Source organism: Schistocerca americana, chromosome 2 (assembly GCF_021461395.2).
Source record: "Schistocerca americana isolate TAMUIC-IGC-003095 chromosome 2, iqSchAmer2.1, whole genome shotgun sequence".
NCBI classification, from domain to species: domain Eukaryota; kingdom Metazoa; phylum Arthropoda; class Insecta; order Orthoptera; family Acrididae; genus Schistocerca; species Schistocerca americana.
Genome location: NC_060120.1, coordinates 760,237,455 through 760,255,061, shown reverse-complemented (window position 1 = coordinate 760,255,061; position 17,607 = coordinate 760,237,455). Strand labels below are relative to the sequence as shown.

At 37.9% G+C, this 17,607-nt stretch overlaps 1 protein-coding gene across 3 annotated transcripts in view; it reads right to left on the bottom strand.

Moving 5' to 3' along the window:
• The window catches only part of LOC124595045 (ATP-binding cassette sub-family A member 7-like), a 610,990-nt gene that overhangs the window by 341,173 nt on the left and 252,210 nt on the right, over positions 1-17,607 (bottom strand). For all 3 annotated transcript variants that reach the window (XR_006978174.1, XR_006978175.1, XM_047133608.1), the window contains exons 21-22: positions 6,219-6,350; positions 2,501-2,692 (exon numbers count right to left, since the gene is read on the bottom strand). Coding sequence is in view for 1 of the 3 variants with exons in the window: in XM_047133608.1 (XP_046989564.1) it covers positions 2,501-2,692; positions 6,219-6,350 (324 nt within the window). In the remaining 2 variants the exon portion in view is untranslated. The remainder of the gene's footprint in view (positions 1-2,500; positions 2,693-6,218; positions 6,351-17,607) is intronic.

The following is a 17,607-nucleotide window of genomic DNA, read 5'->3' as shown; positions in this document are numbered from 1 at the left end:
CATACATTACTGCCACTGAATATGTTTTATGACTCAGGTGAGGCTTTTGATTGAGAATTATGATGTTCTAATGCAAAAGATAATAACAGCTTCATGTTTTCTATCTGCATAACAAAAATAGGTTGGCAACAGTAGTAGATACTCAGAACTTCAAGCTATCACACATGGTGTAGCACAGAGTTCTAGTTTGTGTTTTCTATTATTTCTTGTATACATAAATGATGTTTCTTTTACATTGTCAGAAGAAGAAAATTTCGTTGTTTCTCCAGATGATATGGGCATATGACTAAAAAGTAGTGCCGGTTCTCTCCCTGAAAAGGCTAATGAAATAGTTGAAAACATCAACAGATGGTTTACAGCAAATGGATTACCTTTAAATTTTGACAAGACTCAGTACACACAATTCAGTACTTCTCATAGAATTCCACATGCTATATACATAGTCTACTCAAATAAAGAAATTCTTCAAGTACACAGTGTTTTGTTTTTGTGACAACAGAAATAACAGCCTTAATTGGATGACTCACACGCAAGAATAAATGAAGTGCCTTAGTTCAGTTACATTTGCAGCATGCATTATTACTGTTACAAGTGATTTTAAAACAGAGAACTTTATTCCACATATTTTCATTTAGGTATTATTGAGTTATGGAATCGTTTTTTGGAGTAACTCAAATTTGAGGATAATATTTTTAGAATAAAGAAGCCTGTACAAGAATTATATCTGGTGTTAGTTCTAAAACATTCTGAAGAGACTTCTTCAAAAAAATTGGAATTCTGACAACTGTTTCAGAACACAAACATGCATTTGTTGCTATCTATCTTTCATTACTCAGAATCATAGTGAATATCATTAACATAATACTAGGACCAAAAACCACCTCTCCAAAGACTTTCGGGTCAGAAAATTAGTACAGAAAGGAGTCAGATATGTGGACACACTTGTATTCAAAACCTGCCAAAGCATTCTGTGTGTATTTTTGGGTAATTTGTGCAGTTTAAGACCGAATACAATATCTCACTTGATCACTTTCTTCTATGCCACTGAAGAATATCTTCAGGAAAACTCTAAAAATTAATCTATTAGGTTATACCACAAATAATATTACCTCTGTAGTACCATAACATTTCAAATTGTTAAGTCATTTAATTGTATTGCACAAAATATTTGACAAACATTTTGTGTCTGTTAGTGACAAGATGGAGTTTTAAGGCTCAGCAAATGCTGGCTTAAAACACCTTAAATTACCATTTTCAAATAACCTGACTAATACAAATATGTTGGAATGTCTGCCATAAAATCTTGAAAATGAAAAGAATCTAAATATCAAAATCAATTGATGATTTCAAAATATCAAAATCAATTAATGATTTCACATCGAATTTGTGGAAGGAGAATTAGCATACTAGTTCTTTTGTAAATATGTACCAACGACATTCTTTAGTAACTTCTGAGCATGGATTTGGAGAACAAACAGTGTATGTAATCTAATTTTAATTAAACATTTTATGGCATGAATTAAGGGGTGTTTCCCCTACGATATTGACTAGTTTTATGCCTGCTGTTTGGATCATGTAGACTATGCGATCTGTACAGGTCATTTTATTTTATCTTTTTATTTTTCTTTACTCAAATTTTTATGTTGTTCACAAATTTCAACACCTTCTAAACTTTTCCCTCTAATTAAGGACATGGAAACATGGTCTTTTCCAAATGTACTTCTGACCAAAAAGCAGTTCTGATAGCTGGAGTCCGACTTTTTTGTTAATCATGCCTTTTGTGTTCTCGAGGTGATATTTCCATAGAAACTTACATCCCTCAACAGATATTTATGTATATCTAACGTAGAAGGGCAAGACCTATTTCCATAGATTTAGGTTCAAAAATTGTTTAATATAACGAAAAATTTTCTTTAAAATTGTCATCATCTATTTCATCCCCTTATGGGCTCAATTCCCAGAAACAGTAAAACACACATTTTTTTTATTTCTAAGGAAAAACCAAACTCAAATTTTCATAGATTTAGCTTTAAAAATACTTTCATAACACTTTTTGTCTCCTAATTCATCTACTAGAGGGCTGTATTTCCAAAAACACTGAAACACGTGTTCTTTATTTCCAAACATAAAGTCAAATACCAATGTTCACAGATTTAGCTTTAAAAATGATTATTTAATAATGATTTATTTTAAAAAAAGAATTTCACCCATTATCTCCCCCCCCCCCCCCCCCCCCAAATGGTTGAATTACAAAAAATGTTGATAATAGTAATTTTTTTATTTTTGACTGAGAAAGCAAATATCAATTTATAAAGACATTTTCAAAAAGCTTTTCATTCCTATATCACTCCCTTACGAGTGGAATTTTGAACAGTCCCTTCTTAAACAATTCGAGGAGTACAAGATCAACATCCTCACCAGATTTCAGGTTTCTAGCCTTAGTTTGGTGATGATGAGTCAATGAGGACATTGCCTTTTATATATACAGATAAGTTCTTACCTGGAGCCACCAATGAATGCTGCAGCAATTGACAACTTTCTCTGCATTCCTCCAGATAATTCAGATGCAAGTGCTGTCCTCTTATCAGAAAGTTTCAAGTCTTCAAGCATTTGCCCTATTTCATGCAAAGTTTGATACTTTGGATATTCTTTCAATTGGGCAAAGAACCACAAGTGATCTTCAACACTCAGTCTATTCAAAAAGAAAAATAAAGCAATAAAGTTAATCAAAGGCAACTAAAGATTAACAGCAATTAAGAGTTCCTGTTTCAACAGATGTTATCATTAAATATTTCACTTCTACATCTATATTATAACTGTCATTTGATGGTGTCTAACACAGTATATAGTACAGTTTTTTTATATTCGATTAATACATGGGCCATATGAAGAACATATGCTTATATGCCTCTGAGCTCAATGAAACAATTATAGATCTTATTTTTATGATAGCAATAGGTATGTGGCTGAAGAAGATTAGAATGTATGCATTCATTTTCTATTTTTGAAATTTTCCAGTTGAATGAGTAACACGCAGATTTTTTTTAGTATGTAACAGCATACAGTTCACTGTCACAGCTCAAATAACCATTCAATTCACCCAATTTGAGCACCCTCAAGCCCCTTGCAAATTCAACATGACGGGCATCTCATGTGCTCTCAGTATATTTTTTAATAAAACAGTATTGGTTGTGATAATATTGTTTTAATTATTCATTTTATATTATATATGTAGCAAAATTATTTTTAACATACACCAGTTTTACAGGGATAAGTAATGAAATTAAAGGAAGTTAAAAGTTTAAAGAATTAGTGACACTGAGGTCAAATGAAACTGGTCTTTCATTATCCTGTCTGGAAGTCTCCCCTGACCCGAGTTCTGAGTGACTTTTCTAAACTGTAACCCTTTCCCTAAACCTCTCCAATCCATTTTCTTCATCCCTCTTCTTTTCCCTTCAACTCCTCCACCAGAAGGAACCACTGGCTCCAAAAGCTTGTGAAAATTAAATGCTTTTGTGTGTGTGTTCCCCTGCCACCACTTGGTGAGTAGATTTTTTTATCTGTCCATTTACATTATATTAATTTTTGTTGTTACAGAGCACTACTTTAGTTGGACAGGAATATCAGAGGATATCAGCTGTGGCCTTGTTGACAGAACAGTCCCAGAATTCACCTGAAACAGTTTCAACCAATGTATTCTTTCCAATCCTGCACCTGAATTGCTTATACTGAAGATGACTCTTGCTCTAACTCATCAATCTCACTTAGAAATTGTTTTTTGGTTTTGTTTTTGACCAGGACTCGGCAAATGTTGTATTCATCTTGAGGAAAACATTCTCAGTCTCTTCTCCATGAATCACTTATTGTACTTTTTCTTCTCCTGATTGTCCATTATTGTTTTCATCTGTGGTTGCAGTTTTGGCTTGTCAGTCAAATGCAGAGCTTGGTAGACTGACACAGCTACTTCCCTATTTAAGTGTTAAAAATGAAGGATTGAGCCTTTTATAAACTTTCACCAGTCGTGTAAGGATTACAACTTATGATAAATAATCCAAAACAAATATTTCTAACCATTTGAACAAAATGCACAATGACACATCTATTTCAAAAAAGCACTGAGCAAGATTGTGCGGTGATAACACATTGGGCTCTTATTTAGGAGGTTAGTAGTTCAAATCCCCCATTTCAGATTTAGATTTCCATGGTTTATCTATATTGCCAAAGGCAAATTCCAGCATGATTCAATTGTGAAGGACAAAACTAATTTTGTTCTCTACTCTTCTCCAATATGAAACTTCCACCATCCTTGTAAGGATTGCAACTAACAATAAATAACCCAAAACAAATATTTTTAACCGTTTGAACAAAATGCACTTAAACACATTTATTTTGAAAAGCACTGAGCAAGTGATATGTTGGGCTCTTATTTAGGAGGATAATGGGTTCAAATCCCCCATTTCAGATTTAGATTTAGATTTCCATAGTTTATCTAGATTGCTAAAGGCAATTTCCAGCATGATTCAATTGTAAAGGACAAAACTAATCTTGTTCCCCATTCTTTCCCAATCTGATATCCAGCTCAATCTCTAATGACCTCATTAGCAGCAGGCCATTAAACTCCACACAGTCTTCCTTCTTTAGTGTAAGAAATCTTACATTCAAGCCTTTATTTAGATAAAGCTGGAACTTTCATCACTGTGAAGTATGTATCAATGTTAAAAACAAGATTAATTGATAAGAATGTCGTTCTCTCTGTGACAGGGCATGATCTTTTCTCTTGCTCTAATACACAAATTTTGAACTTGTGAATATGTGCCTAAAACAGCAATATCTTTACATACATAGTGACACAATGACAGATTTTTCCATGCAAAATTTACAAAACTTTATACATTGAACACCTTAGCAAAACGTTCGTTGATACTTGTCATATCATAAGGGACACTAATAAATGTTAATGGCGATGTTAAGCAACATAAATGACTACCAACCAATAGTAAACCTAAAATTATAACTAGAGCTTACATATATCGTGCACTGTAACGCAAATGGATTAAAAGCATAATACTCGGGTGACGAAAGCTCTAAAATAAATGAGCTTCAAATTTTTTTGTCTGAATTTAGAAATGTTAAAGCAAATTGTTTAAATAAAACCGGCTTACAGAAGGTACAATAAAAATCTTAAATAAAACTGAAATTTTTAAGACAGCTACCAGCTTTTGTAGGAAAAAATAAAAGGCATTTGTGAGACTGGAGTAGGAGCAGAGAACGGGATAGAGGCAAGCTGAGACAGGGGGACTCATGAAGGTTGAGGCCAAGAGGTTTTGGGGAATGAAGAATATGTTGCAATGAGAGTTCTCACCAGTGTAATTCTGAAATGCTTTTCAGTAGTCACTGAAATCAAGCACACTGTGTTGCACACCATGCTCAGAAACTGGGGATCCAGATGTCTTTTGGCCACAGTTTGGCAATGGCCACTCATGCAAGCAGACCACTTGTTAATGGTCATACTCATTCAGAAAACCACACATTGGATGCAGCTAAGTTGACTGTTTTTACAATTGGCCACATCAATGATGGGTTAAAAAAAAGACTGTCAGAAAACTGGGAACAGAGGCAGAGTAGGGACAGACAAATATGTTGCATAGATTTGATGGGTAGTGGAATGTCACTGTGAGAGAGGTAAGGACAATAGTGGAAAGGTTATTTCTCATTTCTGGTCATGACAAGAAATAATCTAAACCAGGGCAAAGAATGTGATTCAGTCACTCCAGTCTGAATGGTACTGAGTCATGAGGGGTGCTCTCCTTTGTGGTTGTGGCCAGTCAATGGGTATGATAGGTTACGGAGGAGACAAAACATAGGATAACTGCATCTGGAAAAAGTGTGGAGGGTAATTTTGACCTGTGAAGGCCTCATCAAGGCCCTTGGCAGATTTGAAGAAGGACTACTCGCTACAGCAGATGCAACAACCACAGGTGCCAAGGGCGTACGCAGAATGGATGGCAGCTATCTAGTTTGATGCACTGAAGGTGTTGGGCTTCTGGAGGAATGTAAATACAATATTTTCAGCCTTGATCCAGATTATGATGGCACCAATGAATCACAACTGGTGAAAAGTTTCGAATTATGAGTGGAAATCAATCCTACTATTCATATCTTTATTTCATCCTGGATTTTTCATTGTTTGATTATACAAGAAAATAATTAAAACTTACTTATCAAAAAGAACATTATGCTGTGGACAAACTCCCAAACTTTTGCGGATACTGTCCATTTCACGATTAATGTCTAAACCATATATAGTTGCACTTCCAGAAGTTGGAGGAAATAGGCCTGTGAGAATAGATCTGAAACCAAGAAAACAGTGACAACAGAAAATTCGAAAAAGTACTAAGGCTGATTTCACTACAATTAAATAAATGTATTAAAAACAAAGGTTCCATGACTTACCAAACGGGAAAGCGCTGGTAGATAGCCACAATAAGAAAAAACATACAAACACACACACAAAATTTCAAGCTTTCGCAACCAACGGTTGCTTCGTCAGGAAAGAGGGAAGGAGAGGGAAAGATGAAAGGATGTAGGTTTTAAGGGAGAGGGTAAGGAGTCATTCCAATCCTGGGAACAGAAAGACTTACCTTAGGGGGGAAAAAGGACAGGTATACACACACACACACACACACACACACACACACACACACACACACACACACACACACACACACACACACATATACAAACACAAGCAGACATATTAAAGGCAAAGAGTTTGGGCAGAGATGTCGGTCGAGGCGGAAGTGCAGAGGCAAAGATGTTGTTGAATGACAGGTGAGGTATGAGTGGCGGCAACTTGAAATTAGTGGAGATTGAGGCCTGGTGGATAACGGGAAGAGAGGATGTATTGAAGGGCAAGTTCCCATCTCCGGAGTTCGGATAGGTTGGTGTTAGTGGGAAGTATCCAGATAACCCGGACGGTGTAACACTGTGCCAAGACGTGCTGGCCGTGCACCAAGGCATGTTTAGCCACAGGGTGATCCTCATTACCAACAAACACTGTCTGCCTGTGTCCATTCATGCGAATGGACAGTTTATTGCTGGTCATTCCCACATAGAAAGCGTCACAGTGTAGGCAGGTCAGTTGGTAAGTCACGTGGGTGCTTTCACACGTGACTCTGCCTTTGATCGTGTACACCTTCCGGGTTACAGGACTGGAGTAGGTGGTGGTGGGAGGGTGCATGGGACAGGTTTTACACCGGGGGCGGTTACAAGGGTAGGAGCCAGAGGGTAGGGAAGGTGGTTTGGGGATTTCATAGGGATGAACCAAGAGGTTACGAAGGTTAGGTGGAAGGCGGAAAGACACTCTTGGTGGAGTGGGGAGGATTTCATGAAGGATAGATCTCATTTCGGGGTAGGATTTGAGGAAGTCGTATCCCTGCTGGAGAGCCACATTCAGAGTCTGATCCAGTCCCGGGAAGTATCCTGTCACAAGTGGGGCACTTTTGTGGTTCTTCTGTGAGAGGTTCTGGGTTTGAGGGGATGAGGAAGTGCCTCTGGTTATTTGCTTCTGTACCAGGTCGGGAGGGTAGTAGTGGGATGCGAAAGCTGTTTTCAGGTTGTTGGTGTAATGGTTCAGGGATTCAGGACTGGAGCAGTTTAGTTTGCCATGAAGGCCTAGGCTGTAGGGAAGGGACCGTTTGCTATGGAATGGGTGGCAGCTGTCATAATGGAGGTACTGTTGTTTGTTGGTGGGTTTGATGTGGACGTATGTGTGAAGCTGGCCATTGGACAGATGGAGGTCAACGTCAAGGAAAGTGGCATGGGATTTGGAGTAGGACCAGGTCAATCTGATGGAACCAAAGGAGTTGAGGTTCTATTTTATTTATATCATCAATTAAATAAATGGTTACACAAATTAAAATTAAATTGTGTTATGTTTGCATTTAATTTTTTTGGTGGTTTTTAAGTTCATAGTTCCTTTGAAGACAACTTCACACATTCAGATCAATTATTGGCAAATTCATGGCACCCTATCCTACCAACTTATAATACAAAATAGTATAAACTCAAATCTCTATATATTTCAGGCCACTGAAGATGCCTTTCAAAAATTACAGGTGAAACACATATGGCACAAAAAATTTGTTTTGTTCAGTTGTAATTAGACATATCCAAAGTAATAACTGTCAACTTAACAATACAGAGATTATTTAGTGAAATGAAACTCTGTCACACATTTCCATCTGAAATAAGAAAGATCATAATGACCCTCGAAACTAAAAGTTTGTATTGAGTTAAAGAAATATTCAATAACACACTATAAATTTATGGTTTTATAAGTTATGTGCTCAGTCATACGTGTAATACATTATTAGTTAAAAGTTTTATACTGTAAATATCAAAGTATGCCACTGTTAGTCTCTTTATAAAGTGACTTCACAGATGTCAGTAACCTGGCCAGTCTCACTTCTTACATTATTTTCTAAAATGCGTCAGAAGGTATTATATGCCTAGGTTGTCACCAACCTCTATCACAATGGGATACTCTTTGAATCAAAGTTTGGATTTCAAAATGCATGCTCTATCACAGAACCTGTTTATACACGCAATCAGCACATAACAAAAATTTTAAATATTAAAATATCTCTAGCTGGTATCTTCTGTGACTTGCTAAAGACATTTGACTGTATCAATCACAATATTCTATTAGTACAATTAAGTTATTATGGAATACACGGTTCAGCACATGCCTAGTTTAATCCTATAACAGTAAGCAGATTACCTTGTTACAAAATGGTATTTGAGTCATACAAACAGAGACACCAAATCACTTCATGAGAAGAAATCACAAGAAGCAGTCTGTAGAGTTCGAGCAATGGCCTGTTACTACTCTTGCTCTACTATTTTATTTGAATAAGGAGGAAAAATTAGTCCTTTTTACAGATGACACAACCCTTATCATTAAGTTGATCAAAGAAGCGACAACAGGGAATATAGCAACTTTTTTGTTACTGTTATTAATTGTTTTGCACTCAAAACTAGCTTTAAACTTTTCAAAAACACATATTATTCACATAATTTACTGTAAAAAATACTTGGCATATTATGAATGTCACACATTTCTATTCACAGAACATTCACAACTAATTAGTTATTTCTAAACAGGGAAATCACTACCCAGTTTCATGACATGTGTCCCATCTTTAGGAGCATTTTACAATGTAAATTCACAAGGGTGCAGAACTAAGATTAAAATAGGTTAAAATATGTTAAAGTATTGCATCATGGTGCATGAGTGCAAGAAAATATCCTGTTCAGTTCTAGGATGCACAGAAAGCCTTTTGCAGAGGAGGACAACAGTCCTGGCTGAGGAGTGCACCATACATCGATCTGCATGAAGACAGATGGATGTTCTTTTAAACATAGTGCTTCACAGGTACCCACCAAACCAGTATGACACACAACCCAAACTGTGGGATTAATTCTGTTTTTTAATTATTACGATATCCTGGGAGACTGAAATTATGACAAAATTTGGGAAACCAGAAAAGATGGAACTGGAATTTGATACAGAAAAACAAGTCCATGTCGACAATGACAACACTGTCGATCCAGGATGCCAAGCATATTAATGGAAATGCTTGGGCGGCAACTCATCATTTAATTAACTACAATAACAATGGTCAGAAACCCATCGCTTGCAGCAATGGTGTCCCACCTACACCTGGCACAAGAAACAGTTTTCAAGGCAAAATAAAGATAGTCAGCATCAGTACCATCATGGATACCAGATGTGAAGGAATATGCCAAATCAGAGGTACTGGGCTCCTTCAAAAACAGGAACCAGCAGCAACAGAATTTTCAGGGACCACCACCAGTACAAGATGCTAATGGTAGCTACAATAGGTCAGCAAATTATTCTAAACCAATTCCTGACTAGCCACAGCAACATTCAGAACCCATAAGAGTGGTTGAAGTCACTGAAGAATGGCCTCCCACCTCTAAGCAGTCAACAAAGTAGAGGCAGAATGAGATTTTCGCTCTGCAGCGGAGTGTGCGCTGATATGAAACTTCCTGGCAGATTAAAAAGGTTCGCAGGAGAGCTTCTGTAAAGTCTGGAAGGTAGGAGACGAGATACTGGCAGAAGTAAGGCTGTGAGGACCGGGCGTGAGTCGTGCTTCGGTAGCTCAAATGGTAGAGCACTTGCCCGCAAAAGGCAAAGGTCCCGAGTTTGAGTCTCGGTCAGGCACACAGTTTTAATCTGCCAGGAAGTTTCACCCTAGAGGCAGTCTTACCATGCTCCCAGGCATCGACTGCGGAATGGTATGGAGGCACATGTTGTAATGCAGCAATGCATGTGTTACGTTATAAGGATGGAAAGGATATAAATGATGAGGTACATGATAATCATATATTTACAGAACAGTTTGGACACCAAGTTCTTTCACCAATTATCTCTATGAAACTTCTAGGACTCTGACATTGCCAGTAAACCACTGTATTATGTCAGAGGCTATAGGTGCCCATAAACAGAGGGCACAAGAGTAGGCTCAGGTAGAGTTAAAATTTGAGAATGGAGCCACTGAGTGCAGGTTTTTCATTGTGAAAGAGTTCTCTATTCCATGCTTACTGGGAATGAAATTCTTGTAACAGAGGATGCAAGAGCCTACCTCCGAAGTAAAACTTCCCTACAAAATTCAGGGAAAAGGAAAGTGTTAAATTTAATTTGTACTAGACCGTCTCAGGGAAGATTCTGCCAGAATCTTAAGTTAAAACTAGCAGGTAGTAGTAAGGTGCTGTGGGCAGAAAGTGACCTTGTTGACCACACATGTGACGAGCCTGTATCAACAAAAGTAAAAAGTGATTTGCCTGATATAATCAGTAAGATTGACACCAAGGTGCAAGAATCTGGGTGCCTTAGCGAGCATCAAAAGACTGAATGGTGGAGTTATTGCTGTCATTTATTCATGTTTTCTCCAGTAAATCTGGAGTGATAAGAGTTTATGCACATCACATGAATGTCACTCCCCATGATACCTTTTTTTCCGTGGGCAAAAAGGGATGCAGAGACGAAGGAAGCACCTAGGATGATGTCTTGTAGGTTTTATTGCAGGATTGTATGTATGATCCATAATGGGGCACTTCCCTATGTGAAAGCTCATGAACTCCACGGAAATGTAACAAATAGACAAATGTGACACGTGAATTTACTGCAAGATGAAACCATCCTTTAATTCCAAAACGCTGTATGCTAAAATGAAGATTGCTCATTACTCTGTTAGGTTGAAAGGTCATAACTACAGTAGCAGAATCTAAGCCATGTCCTAATGAGAAATACACATAGCTAGTAGACCATCTAGTGCTGTTTTTGAACGATTCTCTATTTTGTAAACATTTATTTAGAATTTAGGTTTATTTTATTACTTAGCAGCAATAATATATGATTAGCAAATGCCTTAACTTGGGAGAAAATAAAAAAATAAAAAACATTCATTATACACAGACCTAGTACTAAACATCAGCTAGAATTGAAAATCTTCTGCCCGTAGCAGACTATTGTGTGTACACAGAAATGACCATGCGATAAATTACGCACATTGACATTCCCTAGCTTATGTAGCAAGCCAGAGGAAATGATTGCTTAGATGGTAAACCATTATATTGTGTTTTTACTAATCTGCTAATGATTTTGGTAATGACTTGTCTTCTCCCTGTAATGTTGTTTCCATTATTTTCTTTGCACTAAAGTTGCATGATATCAAAAGGCAAACTGAGCCAGGGGTTGCTTTTGTAAAAGTTTGAGCTTATGAAGAAATTAGGGAATTTCTTTTATGCTTTGACCATTTGTGTGTCTCATGTTTTTTGTGATTTGCTTTTATGCAAACCACATAACGTTTGGGTCTAGAAAGCCTGGTATCATGATCCTTTCCATGATTTTATTTCTTTTGTTTAGAGTGCGGGCCAAGATTTAAATGTCTGACCAGTATGTTCCACAGTTGGAAACACAGTCAATAAGTAATTGTATCCATACTTAAAAATCTATGTGAACCATATCATTATACTTCACGAAAGAAAAACACGAATAACATGAAAGTACTTTGTACATAGAGATTATCATTATCAGTGGACTGGAATGAAAGAAATGCTAGTTTTAGTGATGAATACAATGGGTGCATAAATGCATGAACCCTGTACTTTATATAAATGTGCACAGTGAAGAGGTACTGCTAAGCAGTAAGTACGGCGGAGATGAGGCATGACTTTGTTGAAAACACAAATTCCTGAGAATATGTACAACACTAGTAACACAGACACTTTTGAAAAGCAGATGTGCCACAGCTCTGTGTAGTATTCCCATGAAGAGTCCTCTGTGTAAGGTAGCAGCTGATAATATTGCGCTCTGCTACGGATCTAGTTGTAGCTGTGTTGTGTTGAGTGTGCAGACAAGTTTTAACTTCCCACTGTGCATAGGTTACATCTATCTGCCATAGAAGGACGCTCTCACGGTACACATGGTGAAGTATTCAGAGTAAATAAAAGAACACTAACCATGAACTCCAGTAGGTCCAGGAATAAATCAGAATATCTCTAGTATAATTAGTTTGCAAAGCCAGTAAATATAAATACTAGTGCCAACATAAAACCAGTGAATAACACTAGCCCTGTAGATGCGGATCATGATCACATGAAGTAACTGGAAGCTTTGATTCACAACAATAGGCAATTTGATCAGGGGATTTAAATAATGGCAGCTTTGCACTTTCCAGCCTCTACATCACATTGATACTGCCTTCTGACTTTGTTTCATAATGACTACTGCATGCTGGTGAGGAACGCTGGCACCATCCCGCCAGTCCAGCTGTCTGTACATGATCGCCAGCTGTCTACAGAGGCTGCTGCAAATGAATTGATCACTTGATGGTGCCTATCTGACATCAACACCAGAGGACCAGCCTCCTTTCCCACACTGATCCTGATGACAAAGAGTACATGAAGAGAATGAGTTTACTTTGCTCTATATTCAGTAAAAATTTTTTGAACTGGTCTGCAGTTGCATGACCACCTTAAGTCATCAAGTCTACTTTGCTTTGTATTCAGTAAAAATTTTCTAAATTCATATACTTGTCACCTGTCCATCTGAAGTCATCGAGTCTACTTTGCTTTGTATTCAGTAAAAATTGTCTCAGCTCATCTAGTACCACTTGGACATCACAAGACATCAAGTCTACTTAGCGTTACATTCAGTCAAATACACTAGCCTCTCACTACTCTGGCCATTCCTGGCACATATGGGTGCAGGATTAGAAGAAGTGCCAGATTTTTGAGTGTCTGAAATTTATTTTATTCATTTATTTTGTTTATTATTATTATTATTATTATTATTATTATTATTATTTTGAAATCATAGGCAACATAGTCTACTGCACTTTATTAAACTGAAGGATACAATTTAAAAGAAATAGAGGCTGTACTTTATTAAACCCAAAAATACATTAATTTTCAAAGAAAACTTAGACCTCGAGTGTATACTGTACATAATTATACAGTCGTATCACTCACTATGAAACATGTCCCTAATTTTTAACTGTCGCAATGATGATACGTGACAGTGGCATGCTTTATTATACAACCGCTTTACAAGCATTACATCAGTACTGCATGTATCTGGTTGTTGCATAATGTACTCCAGGAAGACCTTGGCAGCTTCAGCACCAGCAGTGTGAGAAATCTTCATGCTCTCTCCTCCTGTGTCCTCTTCTCCATCGCTTTCATCATTACTTTCTTGCACACTTTTCATTATTTCTTCATCTGTTAAAGTCCGGTCCATATCACAGTTTTCCTCATTTAGCCACTTAGTAACATCTTCATCATCAATTTCTTCTCCTCCTGGAAGGTTGTGGAACACGTCAGTGTACAAAGTAATTGATAATTCCGAATTGACTGGCTCATCACTATGACTCACTACTGGGTCCAACTTGGCATCAATGGATGACTACAATTTTCTCCAGCTCTTCATTATGGTAATGCTCTCCACTTTATTCAGTGCTTTAGCTGCTTGGAAAACAACATTACGTACGTTAATTGCTTTCCACGCCTTCATCATAGTCACGATAGAGTTGTTTTCACTTTTGTTAAGCAAGGAGACGAGAATTGAATGTCAATAATGACGTTTAATTGTTTCCAAAATTCCCTGGTCCATTGGCTGAATTAGGGCTGTCACATCGGGTGGGAGAAAGAATGCTTGTATACCACTGGACTTAAGAGAAACATCTGAAGGATGACTGGGAGCATTGTCAATTACAAGGAAGCTTTTTCTTTTTTAGCTCTTTTCTCACTGCTGGTACACATGTTTCATGGAACCACCGAGAGAATATTTGTCTGTCCATCCCCGCTTTCTTCTGAGTGCAGTACTGCACTGGTAGAGTATTCATGTCAGTGGATGTTGGGATTTTAAATTGTCATAAGCAGTAGTTTATGATTCCCATTTGCATTACAATATGCCATTAATGTTATGTGCTGTTTCTGTTGCTTGTAACCATGAGTTTCCTTCTCGTTCATGGCAGCTAATGTTTTTGAAGGAAGCATCTTGTAAAAGAGTCCTGTTTCATCAGCATTATATGAGACATCAGCAGTTAAATCTTCTTCCTTTACTATCTTCCGTATCTTGCTTACAAACTCATCAGCATCCTTAATGTTAGCTGAGCAACTTTCTCCGGTGACTGTCAGCTGCTGAATGCCATGTCGTTTTTTTCCAGTTTGATAACCAGCCTTCACTTGCTGCAAGCAAGTTACTACTGCCAAGTAGTTTGTTAAATGCAGCTGCTTTTTCCTTTATCACCGGGCCACTAACTGGAATTCTTTTACTGCGTTGTTGTATGAACCATCTATAAATAGCTACGTCCAGTTCTTCATCCTCACTCTTTCGCATAACCTTCCATTTTCCCAATTAACTATCCATTTGTCTTGAATACTGGTGAATAACACCTTCTTTCTTTTTGTTGTCATAAATAATTGCTCGTCCAACATCGAAGTCAACAGTAATGGCTTTTTGCGAAGGACCATGATTTAACTTATCTAAAATTTTGAGTTTCTGTTTGAGGTCTAGCGTTACGTGTTCCCTTTTAGAAGATATGATTTCGAGCTGTAAATAAAGCTACAATATCAAATACAGTATATCAAGTGTTGTTTAACTAAGCATTGCTGCACAAGATAATTCATTGTGCACGTGTCTTTATATGTGTGCTGGATTACAGAGAGGCCGGACTACTGAGGGCCTTATGAGCGAGATTCAAGTGTATTTCTCAATTTAACTGCCATTCCCTACTCATTTAAAGACATCAAGGCTGCTTCACACTGTATATAATCAATAGTTAAATTTCATATTAACATAAGTGAGAAATTTCTCAAAGCTATTTAATCATAATGCAAGGAACTATAAGCTAAACTAATAACCCCATACTTGGAGAAACAACTAAAGTTAATGAAAAATACTTTGTCATTGATAATTACTTACTTTGATGCATAACACAGTTCAGTAAATAGCTGTTTTAAAGCACTGTTGAGAGAATCAAACAAAAAAGAAGCCGCCTTATCCTCAATCATTGCTTGCTGCAGTTTCACAATTTGACATTTCTTAAGGGAAAAAAAATAAAAAAAAGTAAAAAAAAATAAAAAAAAATACTTGATACTCTACTTAACTACATGTAATCTTGTGGACATACCATTTTTCTTTTCCTATGTGTACTTGTGTCACTGTTAAAAGGAAGACAACTATGTGCTTATGTAATGAGCTAACGAGCATAGCCTATGCTTTTACTACTGAGATTTATAGCCACCAATTTGATTTCTAATAGAATTCAAGTTTATCCTGTCCCCTGATTGTTTTTAGTCAAAGGCTTGAGGTCTATACATCCAATAGAATAGCTTCAAGCCTTAGAGGGGGCGATAAAGTGTTACTTATTGGAGGAACCATATTTTTTTTTAATGTTCGTAAAGAGCCAGTCTCCAGTATGTATGTCTTTTCTTTCATAATTCCTGTGTGTAACAATAATTGTACTCTGTAAAACCGCAGTAGAGATTTATGGATGATTGGTGATATTGAAATGTCCTCTCACTGAAAAAGAATAGAGTAGGGAAAAATTATCTCTTGTTCTTTCTCTTCTGTTGGAAGTTATATTTTTATTTTCTGGTTTTAGAGTAATTAAATATGTCATCTGTTAAGAACTATTGTAATTATTGTAAATTTACTTCCTCCCAAATCTCCCAAATGCACAATTTAAATTTACAAGTCCGCGCCACCCATTCCATAGCAAACGGTCCCTTCCCTACAGCCTAGGTCTTCGTGGCAAACAAATCTGCTCCAGTCCGGAATCCCTGAACCATTACACCAACAAACTGAAAACAGCTTTCGCATCCCGCAACTACACTCCCGACCTGGTACAGAAGCAAATAACCAGAGCCACTTCCTCATCCCCTCAAACCCAGAACCTCCCACAGAAGAAACACAAAAGTGCCCCACTTGTGACAGGATACTTTCCGGGGCTGGATCAGACTCCGAATGTGGCTCTCCAGCAGGGATACGACTTCCTCAAATCCTGCCCTGAAATGAGATCCATCCTTCATGAAATCCTCCCCACTCCACCAAGAGTGTCTTTCCGCCATCCACCTAACCTTCGTAACCTCTTGGTTCATCCCTATGAAATCCCCAAACCACCTTCCCTACCCTCTGGCTCCTACCCTTGTAACCGCCCCCGGTGTAAAACCTGTCCCATTCACCCTCTCACCACCACCTACTCCAGTCCTGTAACCCGGAAGGTGTACACGATCAAAGGCAGAGCCACGTGTGAAACCACCCACGTGATTTACCAACTGACCTGCCTACACTGTGACGCATTCTATGAGGGAATGACCAGCAACAAACTGTCCATTCGCATGAATGGACACAGGCAGACAGTGTTTGTTGGTAATGAGGATCACCCTGTGACTAAACGTGCCTTGGTGCACGGCCAGCACATCTTGGCACAGTGTTACACCATCCGGATTATCTGGATACTTCCCACTAACACCAACCTATCCGAACTCCGGAGATGGGAACTTGCACTTCAATATATCCTCTCTTCCCATTATCCACCAGGCCTCAATCTCCGCTAATTTCAAGTTGCTGCCACTCATACCTCACCTGTCATTCAACATCATCTTTGCCTCTGCACTTCCGCCTCGACTGGCATATCTGCCCAAACTTTTTGCCTCTGTATATGTCTGCTTGTGTCTGTATATGTGTGGATGAATATGTGTATGTGTGGGTGTGTGTGCGAGTGTATACCCGTCCTTTTTTCCCCCTAAGATAAGTCTTTCCGCTCCCGGGATTCGAATGACTCCTTACCCTCTCCCTTAAAACCCACATCCTTTCGTCTTTCCCTCTCCTTCCCTCTTTCCTGATGAGGCAACAGTTTGTTGCGAAAGCTTGAATTTTGTGTGTATGTTTGTGTTTGTTTGTGTGTCTATCAACCTGCCAGCACTTTCGTTCGATTATTGGTGTTTTGCCCTTAAAGAGCGCATTTGGATTAAACTACATGGCCAGTTCCTTTTGCTGCCTTCCTTGCTGCC